Source organism: Raphanus sativus, chromosome 2 (assembly GCF_000801105.2).
Source record: "Raphanus sativus cultivar WK10039 chromosome 2, ASM80110v3, whole genome shotgun sequence".
NCBI classification, from domain to species: domain Eukaryota; kingdom Viridiplantae; phylum Streptophyta; class Magnoliopsida; order Brassicales; family Brassicaceae; genus Raphanus; species Raphanus sativus.
This window is the reverse complement of record NC_079512.1, coordinates 24,820,746-24,841,162: the sequence shown is the minus strand read 5'-3', so window position 1 is coordinate 24,841,162 and position 20,417 is coordinate 24,820,746. Positions and strand designations below refer to the sequence as shown.

General features: G+C 33.4%; 2 protein-coding genes and 2 long non-coding RNA genes across 10 annotated transcripts; 2 read left to right on the top strand and 2 right to left on the bottom strand.

Annotated features, from left to right (window-relative positions):
- Positions 1-791: 791 nt before the first annotated feature.
- LOC108820752 (uncharacterized) lies at positions 792-3,138 on the bottom strand. Of its 7 annotated transcripts, none has more exons than XR_008942571.1 (6): positions 2,151-3,137; positions 1,893-2,020; positions 1,655-1,711; positions 1,460-1,527; positions 1,292-1,381; positions 792-1,086 (listed from the first exon to the last, which is right to left on the bottom strand). It is a non-coding gene; the product is annotated as an uncharacterized LOC108820752 (long non-coding RNA). The 7 variants fall into 7 exon arrangements; XR_001944380.2 differs by having other exon boundaries at positions 792-1,176; positions 2,151-3,134; XR_008942569.1 differs by having other exon boundaries at positions 1,292-1,527; positions 2,151-3,138.
- A 1,675-nt stretch (positions 3,139-4,813) lies between these two features.
- LOC108820913 (L-type lectin-domain containing receptor kinase IV.2) lies at positions 4,814-6,373 on the top strand. The gene has a single exon (XM_018593947.2). It carries the CDS (start codon positions 5,078-5,080, stop codon positions 6,155-6,157), a length of 1,080 nt encoding a protein of 359 aa, XP_018449449.1. The 5' UTR covers positions 4,814-5,077; the 3' UTR covers positions 6,158-6,373.
- Positions 6,374-7,026: 653 nt separating this feature from the next.
- Positions 7,027-10,014, bottom strand: LOC108841634 (protein FRIABLE 1-like). Its single transcript, XM_018614385.2, has 8 exons — positions 9,143-10,014; positions 8,924-8,993; positions 8,762-8,832; positions 8,607-8,695; positions 8,377-8,509; positions 8,059-8,291; positions 7,512-7,988; positions 7,027-7,427 (listed from the first exon to the last, which is right to left on the bottom strand). Exons 1-8 carry the CDS (start codon positions 9,689-9,691, stop codon positions 7,166-7,168), a joined length of 1,884 nt encoding a protein of 627 aa, XP_018469887.1. The 5' UTR covers positions 9,692-10,014; the 3' UTR covers positions 7,027-7,165.
- Positions 10,015-17,866: 7,852 nt separating this feature from the next.
- LOC130507921 (uncharacterized) lies at positions 17,867-20,291 on the top strand. The gene is made up of 2 exons (XR_008942566.1): positions 17,867-18,370; positions 18,489-20,291. It is a non-coding gene; the product is annotated as an uncharacterized LOC130507921 (long non-coding RNA).
- Positions 20,292-20,417: the final 126 nt, after the last annotated feature.

Sequence of the window (20,417 nt, the reverse complement as noted above, 5' to 3'; positions counted from 1 at the left end):
AATTTTTTTACTACTAATTGCTTTACGGTTTTTATGTATTGATGAATAGATTATTTTGCCTTAGATTCAGTACATAAGGGAGTGATAATCATTTTAAAAAGTAAAGTAAACAACAACATAATGACGCCACTTGACATGACATGATGTCTTTCCAACATTGATTTCATGTAGTTTTCATTCGTGTCGATCCTAATTTATCTAAGTATGTTTTTCCGAAAGCCATTCCCCAATGCATAACTTTTTAGTGATGTATATGTCTATGTTGATATACCAATCTCCTGTGGATGTTTGGAGATATCAGACTCCTAATCAGTGTTGTTTAAATAGAAGTCTTCTTATTTGTCTCTGACATAGTGAACCTTAGCCTTTTCGAGGAAAAAATATTTGGTAGTTAAATCGTTGTAGTTTGCCAGTAATGTAAATAGATAGTCTGCCGAAAGGTTGATGTTGGTTTTTTTAATACACGGAGCAGATTTGGCTTAATAAAAGTGAGGATTCCATACATGCTCGCCTGCTCGGTCTTTTCTTAAGGCATCTAAAGTATTGGGCTTATTTAATTATCTACAGTTCCAATCTTATCCTAGAGTTTTATGGAACCCTGGAGTATTTTTTTTTTTTTAAACTCAATATCAACGGTTTATCTTTATTTTATACTATTAATTTTTATCTTTTTAATTTATTCCCCTAATTGTTTATACATAATATCGATAGTAATTTCTTACTATCTTATTTATTTTGTTAACCACAAAAAAGTATGACACAAATAGTTTAAGCCTATTCAAAAAAAAAAATTGACCAAGAAAATATAGCATATTTTAAAATTTAATTTTGAGTTTTAAACAAAAAAAATAACAATAATAGTATAATTTTAGTAGAACTATGATAACATGGAATTCTATTTTTTTGTCAAAAATAATTAAGACCAATTTTTTTTTTGTTACAATGCAGTAGTGTAGACTGAAAGAGTGGCATATTAATACCAATAACAAATGTTGTACTAAGCTACGCCACAGTCACGCTCTCGGTTGTCTGAACACCTCCATACTTGGAACCACTTGAGGCGTCACTTCAGTCAAGCCATGTTAGCTGCAGTGGTTGATATATTCAGAAGAAACTTACTCATCGAACAGTTAAACTTTAAAGTGGCCCGAGACGTAGCTTTTAAAAATAGGAGAGCTGGAAAAGGTGGACACATAAGTTGGACATAATAAGACAAATACCAAAAGTAGACATACGCATCAGAAGTTGGAAATTCCTTATACATACACATTTGGTAACCAGCCGAATTTACCTCTTACAAGTTCTGGGTTTATGCTAGTGGCCACGATGACCTTGGGTTCCAACTTCTCATGAAGGATTGAGAGCGTCTCTACCAATAACACTAAAGATAAATGTAGATAAGCAACAAAAAAAAATAACACGTGTATGAATAAAGGTTTGTTGAAGAATGAGGAATAACTTGGCAACACGAATCATTGACATTATAAGTTGAGTAGTCCTGGTGATGGGCCCCTAAAACTTTGCAACCTGAGCATACAGACACACGGAAACAGTGTATCTAAATGAGAAAGAAGGATGATAGATGCAAGAAACTCATAGTGGCGTTAGCAAACATATCATCGAACAAACTAAAAGAGGACGAAACAATCAAAACCTGAAGAATCTATGGTGAGATCAGCTTCTGTTCGGAACGATCTTCTGCTGCAGTTTCCTGTTTAAGACAAAAACATACTGAAGAGTCAAAACTATTGATTCTATCACAAACATGCTAGCAGACAATATTTCAGTTTCTAGACTTGCAATTTCATACCAATCAAATAAAGAAACAATCTTTGCTACTGCTCAAGCTATAATTCACTTTTCCGAAAGTAAATGATAAAGAAAACAAATACCACCAAATACTTGATGGAGGTTATGATTTGTTCTTGTCGCGGTGGTGTGAGGAATCTGCCGCTGTTGAATCTCCACTGCCAGAACCGGCCAGCTTTCAAATCGGCGAGCAGGATGAAGGATTGCGCCACTGTTGAGTTGATAACAAAAATTCTAAATCCAAACTATCTGATTCCCACACAAAAATGAAATTATAATAATACATATTCGAATCACATTTCCTGCTAATTATTAGAATTAGAAAAAAAAATAGAAGTTACCTGTTTGGGATCTCTTTCAAGATTGGTGATAGCAGAGAAACGATCTTCCATAGCTTCTCTCTTTCCTGTTGCAGTAAACCGTAAACTCATCACCTCTCCACGTTCTCCCCTCGGCGTCTCTGCATTCACGGAGACCGGTGCTGCAACACCCACCTGAGCTACAGGTATATAAAGCCTCGTCGGTCGTTTCCTCTACGGAACGCCTCCCAGCTGGCGGTCAAAGGAGCCAGAGTCTGAACCAATTAACAGTACTGGTTTAACTGGCGGTTTAAGTAGACGGAGGCAGAATGGCGAAATGTTCTTGGGGCTTTGTTGCTTATGGGCTTGGACCCTCATCTGCGTTTCAAAGGAATCACGCGCTTCATTATCTCGCTTCATGATCGGGGAAAGAAAAGTAAGCATGACGCGCGTCAAGGGAAGGAGTATGATCTGAACACTCTGTCTGCATCGGCCTATCTTAAACTCGGAAAAATGAATTGAGAAGTCACCATGATCGAGAGGTTTCTGTGAGATAGAACACGAGCTCTGATTTGGAGAAGTCGCCATGAACGAACTCGTTTGAGCTTTCCTCCTTTCGTGACGTTGGGTGAGAAAGGACGTTGGGTGCTTTCCGGAAACGCAGGAGACGCGTCACCACCGTCTAAGGAGTACGGTCGGATTTCAAATCGGAAAGAATGATCTGGGATGACACCAACGTTGCAGGTTGTGAAGGAATATGATTGAATCTCGTGAATCACTGAAATTTGGAGAGGTCCTAAACCCTATTTATAGTCTCAGAAATTAGGGATTTGCGATGTAGGTTGAGAAATCTAATAAAGGAGTTAAGAATCGAATTGAATGATTTAGAGAGGAACAACATTATTACACCGTAACGCCGAGTTACAGACACCGATGAATTTTCAGATGGGAGATGGAAGAGTCGAGGAAAAAAAATTAGAACAGACGCGCGACACAAACAAAATATTAGACCACTAAAGAAGCGACACGTGTCGCAAAACGCCCCTCTCTCCAGAGTGACGTGAAGGGCTGAGGTGCCAGAAAAATCTACTTTATATATATAGATTCTGGCATATTCGTTCACAATCAAGAATTTAATTATTGTTTCAATAATGTGCGCGGGTTTGTTTTGCCTCATTTCATAGACGCATTATAAATAAGAATAAGGGGGTATATTTTTTTTTCGTATATTTAATGTAGTCTAAGGAAATTTGATTTTTAACAGGTTTTAGATGATTTTAATAAATTGCAGAAATTAAAATGAGTTCTGTTAATTAATTATAGAATATTATGTAAAAGAATTGAGTTTTCATGTTTTTAATTAAAACCTCGAGCTAAACATTCTAAAATCATTTGAGAACTTGAAAACTGCACAATTTAAAATATTTCTAATAACAGTAGATTTTAGAGTATTTATAAAATGTTAAATTTAATAACAGTGGATTTTAAATAAATTTTTAAAATTTATATTTGAATAACAGTAAATTTATTATTTTAATACAAATCACATAAAACTATCAGTTCAATATATCCTCTTAACGGATTGTAGAGATGTAGAGATATTTATCAGTGGCCAGTGTAGCCAGTGTAACACTGATTTTGTACCCCACTCACATTATTGTCCTTGTTAATTACTCCATCCATTTTGAGAAAAACGTGTTTAGAAAATAATTTTAATAATTTTCCATTTTTAATATGTTATTTTATGTTAAATTGTAAAATTCAAAAGTAATGATTATATTTATTGGAATTTTATTGGTTAAAAGCTTTTGAAACTAGTTAATTTAAAAATAATACATTGATAATCAAAATTTAATACTCCCTCTGTTTCATATTAAATGTCATTTTAGCTCATTTTTTTGTTTCATAAAGAATGTCATTCTACAATACCAATACAATTTATATAATCTTTCAGCTCAAAATTAATTGCAAAATGCATTAATTTTATAAATAAATCCATTTAACTAAAATACTATTGGTTAGATATGTGACATTAATGAAAATATAAATACATTTTAATGAGTTTCTTAATATGTGTGAAAAGTGTATAGGTGATACTCTTTATGAAACGGAGGGAGTATGTTTTATGTAAAAAATTCTAAAATATACTGTATTTTTAAAACAAAAAGAGTATTAGACTGCATGTGACGATGGATGAAAATTGTTTGAGATAAAACACTACTCCACAATTTAACATTGGTAACATAATCAATGGTTGTCCACTAATTAATCCATTTTGGTATTAGAGATTATGATATCCTTTTTAGATTCCATCTTTTTGTTTGCCAACAATTCCACCTTTATTATCTCAAACCCCACATTTTCTATTTCCCTTTCGTTTGTGGACAGTAAATAATGATTTATTTTTCCAATATCTTAATAACGCTATGGCCTAATTAAAGGGCAATATATACAGAAATCATGTGAACATTCTGAAGAAAACTCCTTATATCTGATTTGCCCATATAAAGAAAAAAAAAAGAGTAGTATTTATCTCTCATTTTGTTTTGTCTATTAGTACGATTTGGCAAATTGTTATTGAATTAGATAGTAGACTATCAGTAAATAAATAGAAGTGGGCCTAAATATCACAATCTAGAACATGGGGGCTACGGAAGAAAGGATATAAAAATAGTGGGGTGGGTATAAGAAGAAAGAGAGCATTAATTGAATTTTTCACTCACTCAGCAACCACTTTGAGAGAGAGAGAGAGAGGGAATCAAAGGTTCTTCTCCTCGCATAGAAGAAGATGACTTTTTAAAATTCTACTTTAATTTCTCCCATCTGCTTCAGTTTCCTTTCTGCACCAAACACCCACACACACACATTCTCTCTCTTTCTCTACTAATTAAATATTAAAGTTTACTTTTTTGAGAAATTCCATTCAGAAGAAGAAGAAGAAGAAAACAGAGCTCCTTTACAGTTCAGCTATGGCGTTTCTCAAAGCTCTAGCCTTTCTCTTCGTCTTAACCTTCGAAACCACGGCAGATGCAGATTCCTCGTTTTCCTTTAACGGGTTTGCGAAATCTCCTTCCTTTGACAACAACATTGCTCTGTTTCGAGATTCCAAGCTCCTTGTCAACGGCGGCGGCGGTTCGTCGATTCAGCTGACCGGCTCAGTGACTCGGAGCGAAGGACGGGTCCTTTACAAGAAACCCATCAAACTATTCCAAGGTACTACTAAAGAAAGAAGAAACTTTTCGGGATCGTTCTCCACTAGCTTCTCCTTCTCCATGATGTCCTCCTCCAGAGAGATCGGTAGTGTCCTGTCTTTTGTAATGGTTCCATCCGGTTTGGATCTTAGGCTGTTTGCTAGAAAGGACAACAACACTTCCTCCTCTGGTCTAGGTTTCTTGTCGCGGAACGAGATTGTCGCTGTCGAGTTCGGTGTCTCCAAGAGAGGAAACCGTGTTGGGGTCTTAGTCGGTCGACCCCAATCCGCTAGAATTAGAAACTTATCATCTTTCGGTGGCGGTTTCGATGAAGTGAGTTGCTGGATTGATTACGAGGCAAGCTCTAAGAGAATAGAGGTTCGTCTGAGTCTATCAGATGACTTGAAGCCGGTGGATCCGTTTATCTCTTACTCGGTAGATTTGGGTAAGATATGGAAAGAGAAGAAGTTCATGGTGGGTTTGACATCTGCAAATGGAAACTCTTCCAAGCCACATTATCTACGTTCATGGAGCTTTAAGCTGAGGCATCCTTCGATGAGGATTCACTCGCAGCCCCTTGATCCAAACGCAGTTGTTTCCAAGACTGTTAAGGATGAGGAGAGGAAGACAGTGGAAGTGAAGGGGAAGGGGAAGAGCAAGTGTGTTTGGAGAATGTTCAGTGCATTGGTTCTAGGTGGTGTTTGTGGAACTTTAGGTGCCATGTTTGCGTTATATCTTTGGACAATATGCGGTAATAGGCGGTCGATGGCAGTGGTTCCTGAGGAATGTGGTAATGATAAATCAGATATCGTTGTGATGAAAGCCGCAGCTGTTGTTGATGAAGAAGCCAAGAATTAGTTTGGTGTGTTTTCTTAGAATGTTGTGTTTGTCTTTTGTGTTTGTAATGTGTACATTCTTGTGTCCTTCCTCCTCTTGTTCTTCTGTTGTTTTGTTTTGTTTTTTTATTAGTTGCAGGTTTGGTGAGATGAGCTTTCACATGTAGAAGAATATTACAATATGTATTAGTTAAGATCTTGAAATCTTGATCAATTCAATTCAATACAGTTGTCTTTCTTTTTTTTTTTTTTTTCAAGTGAAGACAAGAGGAGGCGTGAGTGTATTGAATGAAGAGTTTGTCCAAAAAAAGAAAGCCAATGGTTTCTCGTGAGTTCAACAAAATGCATTTATAATCAGTTGCCCCTTTCAGACACCTTACCTTACTCTCTGTCATTTCTATGTCTTGACTGAGAAGAAAGTGAGAGGAGAGTAACAATGGAATGTGTATTGTCTCCACTGGTCCCCTTCCTCTATTTAGGGATTTAATGATTTCAACAGAGTTTCATTTGTTTCAAAATCACTGTGTTAAAAAATTACACAATTTGATAGTTTTGGTGCTTAAAAGAAACAAGGAGTTGGGGAAGAACTTCTGAAGACTAGAACTTCAATACATTTGTGGTTAGTAAGAACATTTTTTTTCAATTAGTGAGAACATAATATATTTTTAGTATATGTTTTACTATTTATAAAAGTTATAATTTTAATTAATTATTTATCAGTATCAATGATTATAATGTAAATATAAATTATTTTAAAATAGATTTATAATTTTATTAATGGAGATAAACACTTCCAAGTTTCAAATTTGAAGTTCATCAAACTATAAAAACAAAGTTGTTTTAGAGATGCTTTGAGATATGATTTATATATTTCATATATAATAAGATTGAGACTACAACTTTATCTATATATATCTCCAAGTTCCTACAATAATTATAATTAACTTTTTAAGAAACCTAATTACATCAAAAACCAAAAAAAAACACTCGTGTATTTTGAAAACACCAGTTTGCATCCCTCCACCTCCGGTTATCTCAGAGATTGTGCTCGTAAACTTGGTCTTTCAAACCGGTTCAGACCGGTTGGTTCATCAGAAGTGTCACACAAGCAACCAGGAAGAGGGTTAGCATAAAAATTCTCCTCCAACTTTGGACTAAAGCCTGCCTTTCCTGGCCGTCTAAGATACGGAGCTCCTAATCTTTTCCCATGTATTCTCTTAACCTCCCTCGAGAAATCTTCCCAAGACATTAGTCCCGCATCGAGCCGGTCAATCAATTTCACAAAGCTTAGCCTGAAAAAAAAAACAATAACCCTAAAATGTCAGTCTCAAGCGCAAGGAACCAAAAAAAAAAGGAATTACATTCGCTGTACGTACCTATCCGGATTAATAGTTTTTCTAAACCCTTCGAATCTACGGTGACCCTGAACCGCTTTGGCCATGTTTCCATCGTAAGTATAAGCGAAAACATCGCTCTCGAGTGCTAAATTGTAATCGAGAGCAGCTAATCTGTTCTGGTATGGTTTAATAGTGGAAAGCTCTTCCTCTGTAGCCAATGTGGAGTGAGAGAAAACGTTTGGGAACTCTTCGTGGAATGCGTTCATACTGTTTTCGCCGTAGATCTCTCCTGCGACAATGTAGATCTTCGTGGTCGAAGGAAACCCCATTGCCTTGAGGAACACGGCAGCTTCCCGCGGCGTCATGGGGCAGTTGCCTTCAAGACGCTGCTCTGTACCGTTGATCATTTTTTCTTTCCAGTGCGGAATACTATACCTCATCTTCTCAAGATCGATTGATTCCTCAGAGGTTAGACTGTGGTTGCATCCGGTAAACGCCAACATATCTTTCTCGTACCTAGAAGAAAAAGTTCAATTACTGAATGATTTTGCAGTAACGTTAATTATGGAGGGAGGTTAGCTTGTACCGCAAGTGAAGAGCAAGGTAGGGTTCATTGTTTTGTCTAAGTCTTGAAGAGAGAACTTTGCTTAGATTCTCTATCTCTTGAGAGTAACGAAGAGCTTCGTAGTTAGCGCGACATCTAAGCTTCTGGATCGAAGGATGTGGGATGTTGTTACCTAGGCGAGAGTCAGTGTGATTGAATACCATCACCTTATGCTTCTTCAGTAACTTTGCCATAGAGTTTCTGTAATAACTTGCCTGAGAAAACAGAATTCTTAGTTAAAAATTGGTGAATAACCGAAAGAGAGAACAGAGAAATAGAAAACTTTGATTTGAGACTAACCTTGGACCAGGAGACAGGATTCTTTTCAATAGGGTTGATAGAAGCAAGCTCTTGTGGTAAATACTCGACAATATCGACATCCTCTGCTAGCACTTTGATGAAATGTCTCCAGTCGAATATGTCCTTAAACGTGCTGAATAACATAATATAGAAAGAGAGAGAGAGCTTAGTTAGATCATATTATTAATGATCATGATGTTGAATTAATGATATGTATAATGATGAGTTACCTTGGATCACTCCAGAAAGATGAATGGTCAAGAAAAGGAAGAACAAGAGCAGCGTTCATTATTTTGGCGATTGCGACCATATCACATATCTGTCAAAAAGAGACAAATGAAGTGAGGAATTGAGAAAAAATCTAAAGCCAGAAGAAGAGACTTACGCCAGTTCTCATTTGATTCAAACCACCGTTGGCGTGAACAACAAGGTAACAATTGGTTTTCTTTATTGGTCCTAAACAAAAAAAAAAGACCGATTATTAGGTCTTTTGTTTCTCCGTCGATTCCATAGGTCAAACCAGCATACGCAAAAAAAAAAAACTTACTTTGGTTCTTAGGACGAGCTACACATTTCTGATAGTTCCCAGTGTCTGGTTGATTCCAAATCTCTGGGATCTGTAACAAAAAAAAAAACATGTACCAAAAGCCAATATTAGTTCAGACGAATGTAACGACAGCGTTTTAGGGTACTATATGAACTGAACTGAACTGTAACATGTTTTGGTCCTAATAAGTCTTTTCACTTTGATTTTCGTTCAGCATACCGGTTTTCTCTCATGGACGAGGACTCGAACGGTATTGGAAGAAGATTCATCTTCTTCGATTATCTTCTCAATGTTACTTCTGGCATGGATAGAAACGACGAACTCGTGTTTCTCCACGTGTCTCCGTCGTCCACCGGAGAGAGCGACGACGAGAAAGAAAGCTACGACGAGGATCCCTAACAAAGATAGAATCATCCGACCGAGATTGGTGGCGGATCTCACGTTCTGAGCCATCGCAGCTGTCCACTGGGATTTGTTCTCCGCCATGAGCATCCCCACGAGCCTGATCCTGCGGAGAGACAGAAACCGGAGGAGGTAGTTGGGGTGTGGAGTTAATCCTCCTCCTCCTCCTCCTACTCCTATGTCGCCGATGCAGCTCGCTGTGTCTTCTTCCTCGTCGTCGGGAACGTAAACGACTGCGTTTCCTCCTCCGGTGCTGACGTGGCAATGATCTTCTTGAGAATCAGCCACGCGACGTCTTGTCGTTGTTGTTGGCGCCGCCGGTAACTGGCTGCTGCTGCTCGACGGGACCGGAACGCGGACTGGCATGTAACCGGTGAAAAACAGAGGACTTTTTTTATAAAACCTTCCCGGAGAATTTTTTTAAAAATAAATTAGTTTTCAGAAGAAAAAAAAAGAATAATTGATCAGAGTAGAAAAGGCTTTTGGAGTCTCAATGAATCTCCACTAAAATCTATTTCTTCTTCTTCTTATTCACGCGATCTCAGGCGGAGTAGACAGACAATCTCTCTCTCTCTGTTTCATCTCTCTTTCTTTCTTCCGAGATTATATGTTTATGTATAACACGGGGGCAGCTATATATGTGCTTTGTAAAGGAAAAATAAAGTTTAAAAGTCGTTGTTGCCCAAAAAAAAAAGGTTTAAAGTCGTTTTATTTGTCGAAATTGAAAGTTAGTTTCTTCTACTTTTTTTTCTACAGTTTTCTTTATTCCACATTTAAACAGTTCGGTTATTTTGGTGTACAACGGAATATACATAATTTCTAATAGTCACAATCTTATACTTCCTCGTCATATATTTAAATTTTACTTTATAAGTTCGGATATATACAAGTCTAGAGATTTAATAAACATTTAGAGTTTATATGTTGAATTTTTTTCTTAATTTTTGATAATGTCTAGATATATATATATACTAGTTGATAATTAATGATTTCTTAAGTTTTTCAAACAAAAAATCATGTATTTCTTTTTTGCTGAAATGTATTGATTAGTAGTTATTATATTTGCCTAACTAGTTACCAATAGAGAGGTAAAATTAGAAGCAATTGACTTGCATATAATAAGTTATTTGTTAGAGAATTAAGTTGCACATCTCATTTGTTTTGTCTTGTTGTTATTGAAAGAGATAGGAAAAGGATATAGCATAGTTAATTTGATACAATCTATTTATGTAATGTTTAGCTTTTTTCAACTAACAAACATACTTCATTTAAATTAAAATATCTACAATTAATATAGAAATATATCTAATAAAATGTGCTAAATAAAAATTGTTAAGGTTATCATAATCGTACATAACCCTTTATAAGATCATTCTTGTTTATATTTATCTTTTTTTCTTGTTTATCTTTATACATTGTAAATATAGCAACACTGCATTGTATTCGCAGTCACTCCAAATTAAGTATGTAATTTAATGCATACCGTTTTTCAACTTTCTTTTTCTATAATTAAATTACCTATTGAACTATTTTATGTAGAGACTGACCAATTCCATTAATAAAACTGTACATTAAAGTAGCAAGTGTGCTTATCACTCAGTAAATTTTTTCATAAGAAGAAAGGAAATTTAAATAGATTCATTATTTTATCCAATAATTAGTTAATCTGTCACATTGTTCATTACGTATTTATCTTCTCTCTAAGAACATAGTAGAAAAATGAAATCACTATACATTATAGATTACGTGTAGCAAGTATTTTAATAGTTTTTTTTTTTTGGAAAAGGCCAAGTATTTTAATAGTTAGGGTTTTAAAAATCAAGAAATCGTACTTTTCCATAATTTGTTTTTTAATAAATAGTAGGACATTCATAATTCGTTTATCTTAAAGAGGTAGAAAAATCAATGGTGATTGTAAGAATATACTTATATACCTTTGAAACGAAACCTTCTTTTACAAAATAAACAGAAAAGCGAATTAATCATCGTCCCAAAGGTGATTTAAGAATATAAATTACTAAACAATATGGTAAATTACATGTGAAACATATAACAATAACAATGATGGCCTTTATGTGAGTGTTCAAAGTGAGAAGGCCTTTATGATAAATTCGAACGTTACTCGATTTCACAAAATTTATTGTCCTCTCCTTCTCTTTAGATGTTTCGATTAAATGATACCCATGCCGTATAGTATTTAAATAAACTACTTCACGAAAACTAAATGCACTAATATAAGAGTAAATATATGATTACTTCCGTTTCAGTAGAATGGTTTCCAACATGGTCCATCGATGCTTAATCCATATGTTTTACTTCAGTTTTCTTTTAAATGTTATGTTGATATATAGTGCGCTTGAGTTTAGTGTAATTTATTTAAGGCTGTGATTGTATAACATTTATACAGCAATTACTATATAATTTTACTTCAGTTCTCGTTCTTTCCCATTGTATACTTGAGTTGAGTTGAGTTTTCTTTTACTTCAGTTCTCGTTCTTTCCCATTACTTTTTTTTTATTTTATTTTCTCTTTTTATCCATTTTGTGTTAGACCATTTTATTTCCTCTGTGTTACGTTACAATTTCCCAATCACAGCTTAAGTGTAGGTATAGTATAGTTTAATAAAATAGTATAATACCGGCTATTTAAAATAGCCTACAAGTTGTGTATATACAGTTTGCTAGAAAAAAAGTTGTGTATAAAAAAATTGTTTGGGACTTCGAGTTTAACTGTTTATTTAAGGGTCAATTTGCTCAATAATCATATAAACCCTTACAATTAAGAATATAGTCATGCATGAAAAACTGTGTCAATTTGATGTAGAAATGGACCACGTTCTCCTTTCTGGCGCGTGAGATTTGATTAATGCAAAATTGATATCGTACTATACTATGTTTATAAAATATATAGTACAGAACAATTAATTTATAACAACAACCATTATGAATAAGATAAAGAAAATAAGAAAGCTGAAAAAGATTAAGAGTTTGTATAGAGTACCATTTACCCTAAACCAAATTATATATCCACACCATATACTCTAAACCCAAACCCTAAACCCAAACTAAATACCCTAAACCCAAGTCCTAAACCCAAACATATACCCTAAGCCCTAAACCCAAACCATATACCATAAACCCAAACCATATACCGTAAACCTAAACCCTAAACCCAAACCATATAACCTAAACCCAAACACTAAACCCAAACCATATACACTAAACCCTAAACCCAAACCATATACACTAAACCCTAAACCCAAACCATAAACCCTGAACCCAAACCCTAAACCCAAACTATATACCCTAAACCCTAAACCCAAACCATATACCATATACCATAAACTCAAACCCTAAACCCAAACCATATATCCTAAACCCAAACACTAAACCCAAACCATATACCCAAACCGTATACCCTAAACCCAAACCCTAATCATAAACCCTAAACCCAAACTCTTATCCATTACGTGACTATGCTATACATGTTATGGTATGGAATACTCGACACACCTACAAACTTTGTATATATGAAATTCTCTAAAATTTTCTTAGAGACAAATGATGAGTGGTGACGGTGTTGGAGAACAAAACAGTGTAACTGATCAAGTATTGAGTAACAAGAATCATGAGACAGAGAAAGAGATATAAATTGCAAAATAAGAGAAAAAGAAATGTATTGTACTATATTGTAATTTAAAATAGTATAGAACATATGACGCATGATATGAGATAGGGATTATGAAGAAAATTAGAGAAGTTTACACGATGGAAAGAGAGAGAAAAAAACGGATGAAAGGGAGAGAGATGGAATATGTCAAATAGATACAAGAAAATGGGATGCCGAATAGATAAAAGATGATGGAGATGTCGAATAGAGGAATGGAGGGGGAGAGAGAGAGAGAGAGAGAAAGTGGTGAGGGATGGAGTAGAGGAGAATGAGAAAGTGGTGGTGGCTATGGTAGAGGAAGGAGATAGAGAGAAAGAAGGGAAGGGAGGGATAGAATAGACAAAGGAACATGAGAATAAGTGGTGGTGGCTATGGTGGTAAATGAGGGAGGGAGGAAGAAAGAGAATAGACAAAGAAACATGCAGAGAAGAAAAAAATGGTGGGGCTATGGTGGTAGAGGAGGGAGAGAGAAAATAGTGGAAGGGAAGGAAGAATGCAGAGAAAAAAAGAAATTGTACTATGCTATGTTTTTGACTATACTATATATGTGTGTAAAATAGTATAGATTTACAATCGTGATTATAGAATATGATATAAAATTTACAAAATATATGGTTGTTTTGAAACTTTCAAAAGATACTATATGTAAAAGAAAATCTATGTTTTTATCATGTTAACTACAAAGTTCAATAATTGATTTAACAGAAATTAAAAGCATTAAAAAATAGAAAGGGAAAACATGTTTGTGAGAAAAGTAAAAAGTGAAAAGAAAAAAAAAATCAGAAAATGCATATCAAGGACAATATGACAATTATTATACAAATATCATAGCCATTCTTTTGTTATGTGTATATACTTGGTTTAATTCCTATAATGGTTATGATTCCAAATTTCCCTTTATTTAATGATTTAATCCACTTAGTTTCTAGGAGTTTGTACAACTCGCTAGCTTAGTTTTCAATCATGTGTATTTTGTGGTTCTGAATCAATGTATCATTTAGATGAAAAATAAAAGTTTGGTAACCGTTGGAGTTCTATCAATGCTATAAATTATAATAGCACAATGATTATAATCCTACGAGGTAGTGGCTAGTTACAGTTTCTTCTTTTTTGACGAGTTACAGATTTGTATCGTACTCCCTCTCCCCTCCCTCTGTTTCCTATTATAAGTAGTTTTAACAAAAAAAAAAATTGTTTCAAAATATAAATATTTTTAATATTTCAATGTAGTTTTTGCATTTATTGTATATTATGTAACTAATGAAAATATGTTAGTTTTTTTATAATTGTTTGAATTCATATATTAAATGATACTTTTTAAAAAGTAATAATTTTTTAATATTAGTGTTTTTATCTAAAACTACTTACAAATTAAAACATAGAGAGTATTATTTACTAATGTGCTCGAATCACTGTTCCATTGACTATTTCTCATGTTTATTCTTTTCTAGAGAATTTTAGTATTGATGAATGCCAACACTATGGAACAGAATGATCTTTAAATATTACGTCGTCTTTGAATATATATATATACTTTTTTGAAGAAAAGTCGTCTTTGAATATACTTTAAAGATACTTAAAAGACATATGTAACAGGGATCTTTAAAAATCAAGAAGGTCTGAAATAATCTGTATTTGAATCATACACATTTTTCCTGTCCTTTGGAAGTCGTTATGATCAGCCAGTGGCCGAGTAATGACCGACTCCTCAATTTGGTACACTCAAAAGCTTGAAATCGCATAATACCATGTCTCATCATATGTACAAAAATTGATTAAAAACAGTATAACTTCGTCCTCTGTCTCATATACATTCTCCTCTATTTTACATGTAAATAGATGTGAAACATCTAAACAAGTCATCAACAGTGCGTTGCATTAATATTTTAGTTTTAGATAGTTTTGTTGTGCACCTAGTAAGATTTCTATTGGATGGGCGGGTTTACGCCATGTCTCCGTATTACCAACTACTGCGTCCAGCGTAGGAGGATTAGTCGGGCCTAAGTTCTGGAGTTTTTGATAAAATCTCTTCCAGAAATTCTTATAAATATTATCGTATAATGTCACAGAAATCTTGACGTGTATTCTCAAAATATGATAATATTCTTAGATAGATATTTTGATGCAAATAAGTTCTAACGCTAATAGAAAAACGTGATGTATAACTGTATAAGTAACGAATATACTAAACTAAGACACTTTATACTACCGTGGAAAACTACAATATATCTATGAACCGGTATCTAGCATTTTAAGATGGTAATGTACCTAAGATGACGGACTTTAAAAGAAAGATAATGTATCCAATCAACCAAATGATTAATTATAGTTTAGACCGTTTAGTGAAAGAAGAGAAATTCTACATTATGCCTTGGTCTAGACCATATTACACGTGTGAGTTTTTGTATGCATTTGTAAACGTGTATGACTAGGGAGTATAGCATATTGTATATCGTGCGAATCATAGAAAGAGGTGGCGAGCGGGGGCCACGCGACATTTTGGTGGAAGTCTCTCCACTTCATATTATTGGGGCAGTCAATATCTCCACCTACAACCTGAAAACTAGGTTCCGAGTTGGGTTGGTTGTTGTTAGGGTTGGCAAATTCTATATATCTCATTATTCCGATTCTTAATTTGTTTTCATTTGCAACTTTGTATCTATTGTTTCTCTCATACAGTATATGGATATAGATTTTTCTATATATAGAGCTCATATATATTGTTTTTTTTTTTTGTAACAAATATATTGTTACGATCATGAAATAAACATATGAAAATCTGATCGGCTATAAGGATTTTTCAATCAGTTACAAAATTTTACCGGTATATAGGATAGCATTAGGTATATCCGTATATATATGCGATGATGGATAAAGATGTATCATCATATAATTATCTTGGTATTAAAAGATATACCATATTCACTCTGTTTATGGGATATAGAAAGACGTAACGATCTATTAGTAGTTATCACATACTTAGACAAACAAAACAAAAACAATTACTCTTTCAATTTCACACAAGTCATTTTAATATTTCATTTTTTATTATAAAAGATTATCATTTTAGAATTTAATTTGTTTTATACTTATTTTCAGCTAAATATTAACTTTAAATTGCATTAATCTTATAAATAATTTTATTCATCTCAAATATTATAATATATGTAATTAATAAAAATAAAATATATTCTAATTATCCCCTAGACTATATTTGCGAAGTGATTTGCCACATGTCCTCTCTATAATCGATTTCACAAAATAAATATGACATGGCTACTGAAATTGATGACATGGCTTACGAAAAAATATGACATGGATAATTTCATTTAATGTTGATTTATATTTTTGGCAAACTTATTAGAATATGGTAATAATTCATTTATTATATTTAATATTGATATTTCTTTTTGTTAATTTTTTAAATATGGTAATAACTCATACATCATCTATAAAATAAATATATTCATATATCACATTTTAAATTTCGAAATATTATTATTTTGTATAATTTACAATTTGTATTACTAAAACTTTCAAAAATTTCTACAATTTTTTTAAAAAATATCTAATCGTAAGATCATTAGTTTCTTATATATACCCTAGACTATATTTGCGAAGTGATTTGCCACATGTCCTCTCTATAATCGATTTCACAAAATAAATATGACATGGCTACTGAAATTGATGACATGGCTTCCGAGAAAATATGACATGGATAATTTCATTTAATGTTGATTTATATTTTTGGCAAACTTATTAGAATATGGTAATAATTCATTTATTATATTTAATATTGATATTTCTTTTTGTTAATTTTTTTAAATATGGTAATAGCTCATACATCATCTATAAAATAAATATATTCATATATCACATTTTAAATTTCGAAATATTATTATTTTGTATAATTATACAATTTGTATTACTAAAACTTTCAAAAATTTCTACAATTTTTTTTAAAAATATCTAATCGTAAGATCATTAGTTTCTTATATATCTACAAAATTTATAAATATTTTTCAGGCTAATTTTTTTGATAATTATACAATTTTTATATCATTTTATTAGTTTTATACAAATTGAATTAATATATATTTGCTACATGTCCTCTCTATAATCGATTTCACAAAATAAATATGACATGGCTACTGAAATTGATGACACGACTTCCGAAAAATATGACATGGATAATTTCATTTAATATTGATTTATATTTTTGGCAAACTTATTAGAATATGGTAATAATTCATTTATTATATTTAATATTGATATTTCTTTTTGTTAATTTTTTAAAATATGGTAATAGCTCATACATCATCTATAAAATAAATATATTCATATATCACATTTTAAATTTCGAAATATTATTATTTTGTATAATTATACAATTTGTATTACTAAAACTTTCAAAAATTTCTACAATTTTTTTTAAAAATATCTAATCGTAAGATCATTAATTTCTTATATATCTACAAAATTTATAAATATTTTTCAGGCTAATTTTTTTTGATAATTACACAATTTTATATCATTTTATTAGGTTTATACAAATTGAATTAATATATATCAAATTTATATTAAATATTAGTAAGAAAATAGTGAAATCTATAATATTTAATAAAAATTAAATATAAGTTAGATTTAAAAATTCCTTACTGCACATGGTGCAGGAAAACACCTAGTTTTTAATTTGTGTATAAAATGTGAAAATGACACTTTTTATAAGATGGATGAAAGTATTTCATATAAATTAATTTGACTATTGTAAAAGATTCACAGAATCTGATTCTTTTCTTGTCTAGTATAAAATATTTCAGAATAGTTTAAATCTAAAATTTTTAAAATTAAAATAAAATATTTTTTTCTTGGATACAGAGCTTAGTAGGTTAAATTGGTTACGTAGAATATGTTTGGTTGTCGATATATACAAGTTACGTATGAGAGAAGAAACGCGTACGGTGCTAAGTTTGTTCCTGTTCCCACCGTCATCTCCTGACAAGTCGCTTCAGTAATAGTCTAATAGAAGCAGATGATCTTGGGGGTGGTGAAGGAGAGAGAGAGGAGAATGCAGAACAAGTAAGAAGTGTAAAGAGCAATCAAAAGAAACAGAGAAGTTGAACTTACTGATCAAACTGAACAATGTGCGTATTGGTTGAACTGAACTTGCCGTTCAAAAAACTGAACAATGTAAGTATTTGTAACACCCCGAGCCTCCTGTTAATGGGCTGCCCACACCCGCTCTCTCGGTCCGTGGACCCATCCCATCAGTTGATGGCTATTTTTTTTACTGCTGAAAGCTGCCGCAGCGGTGGTATAACAAATAGGGTAATATGCTTCAAATTCGACTTAGCAGAGCTTCTTCCACCCATACTAGTAACGTTCCCGGACCTTCTAGTATTATTATTAAAATAGAAATAGTGAGATTTCTTAGGTGATTGAGGAGGGATTTTCATATTGAAATCCTATTATTCTCGTGTGTTTTTTTGGACAGATGTGATGAACGGATTCAAAAAGATTCAGACAATCAAGAAGATGGAAGGAATCTTCATCTGTGATGCTGTTCTTCACTGTCTCAGGTCTTTCCTCAAGAAACCTGACTTTGAAGCCTATGTCCATGACCTCCACCACACCCTATTGTAAGCCAATGCTGAGAAAGAAGAAGACGGCAACAACGAATCCGAGGTTCAGAGCACAAAGCTGTAGTCTTCGGCTTCAGAATCCACACTGATGAGAGGTCCCTTGAGATCCCAGCAGCAACAACAACAGTTACTACTACACAGATCAGCATCCTTGTCAAAGCCACAACCTGGGTTTGGTCAAGCACAGGGGCGGCTTAGATGGGTGGGCGGGGAGTGCGACCGCCCCAGGGCCCAAGGATCCAGTTTTTTTTTTTACAATTTTTTAAAAAAATTTTAATAAATAAAAATGTAAATATAAATATATTTTAACTAAATTTAGTTATGTATATTTTAAAAACTAAATTTATCTTGAAAATTTTCATACAAAATAATATAATTTCTTAAATAATTACATTAAATTTTAGATTTTAACTAATTTTCAAAAGAATTATTGCCAAAAAACTATATAACTTATTTTTGTCCGGGGGCCTAAAATGTTTATGAGTAGGCTCTGGTCAAGCATAGAGCTACCCTGCAGAGAACGATAACTCTCGTCCTCCGGGATTCGAAACCGCTGGTCCCAGACTACGGGGGCCGCCTATGGATATGATGCAACCACCGCCCAGCATGCCAATGAATCAAAACCCGTTTGGTGTTCCGTCTCAACAATACTATAATAGCGGAGCCAATTTAAATGGTTCGTTTTCGGGATTTTAATAAGTGATCAGAAAACCAAACTAATTATATAATTGAACCGCATCAAACCGGAGCCAATTTAAATGGTTCGTTTTCGAGATTTTAATAAGTGTGTGTATATATATTTACAACCTAAAAACACTCGCAATTTTGGGCTCACTCCGCCGCCGCCGACGAGCTGAATCGATTATAGGAATGCGAATTATGAAGAAGAAGCAGTTGAAGAAAGCCTTCAGAGTTTGGCACACTGTCTGCCGAGAAGAATCAGGTGAGTCTTTCTCCTAATTTTTAGTCTTTAGTTTGAGGTATTCCTCTCTATGTCTGTATTTATCAAAGAGTGCGCATAAAAGGTGGGAATCTTTATTCTTAGATTTTGAAGTAGAGCTTAGACAAACAATGCTGCTGGCTTTTTCAAATACACACACAAAGCATCAAACATTGGTCTTGGTGGGTTTGAGTTAACACCACTGAGGAGAGATGTGTCTATTAAATTTCACGATGATGCAAAAGCAAGTTGGCTTGACATATCAAACCCAAGTTATAAGTTTTCAAACTTGGGTCTATTAATCATTGCTATATGCTCTCTCTCTCTCTCTCTCTTTTCTCCATTTGCCCTCACTCTGTCTTTTTTTTCCTGCTTAAATTTGCCTCTGTCTCTGTTTGTTGCCATTTCCCTTTACAGTATTTGTTTCTTCTGATGAAACTGGTTAGTTAGTTGAGTTCAAACAACTTTTGCATCCTTCTCCTTTTATCTCTAATCTGTTAAATCCCTGCAGCTTGCTTTGTTCAAGTTGCAATGAGAGATAACCATTCCATTGAGTGGAACAAGACCATGTACTTTAGACGAGATGTACTTTAATCTTAATATGTAATTTCACTACGAAACCGCCTTGTATATATATGTTCATGTTACTATCTCATATAGTCATATTGTCTGAGTTTATGAAAAATCAAATATGATTTTGTTTGTAAAAACGAAATGTATTACTACTGCAAAATACGTTAATTAAGAAAGATCATCATCAAACAGAGCCAAACAAGAAGTAGAAGAGAATCATAGATTTTATAACAACAACTTCAGACGTCGTGACGTTTTCGTATGTTCA

Excerpts from the sequence above, each read along its gene's own strand:
- LOC108820913 (XM_018593947.2), top strand. The coding sequence starts at position 5,078 with ATGGCGTTTCTCAAAGCTCTAGCCTTTCTCTTCGTCTTAACCTTCGAA.
- LOC108841634 (XM_018614385.2), bottom strand. The coding sequence starts at position 9,691 with ATGCCAGTCCGCGTTCCGGTCCCGTCGAGCAGCAGCAGCCAGTTACCG. Across the intron at positions 7,989-8,058 it reads TACCTTGCTCTTCACTTGCG|GTACGAGAAAGATATGTTGG; the intron begins GTACAAGCTAAC and ends TTTTTCTTCTAG. Across the intron at positions 7,428-7,511 it reads AAAACTATTAATCCGGATAG|GCTAAGCTTTGTGAAATTGA; the intron begins GTACGTACAGCG and ends TTTTTTTTTCAG.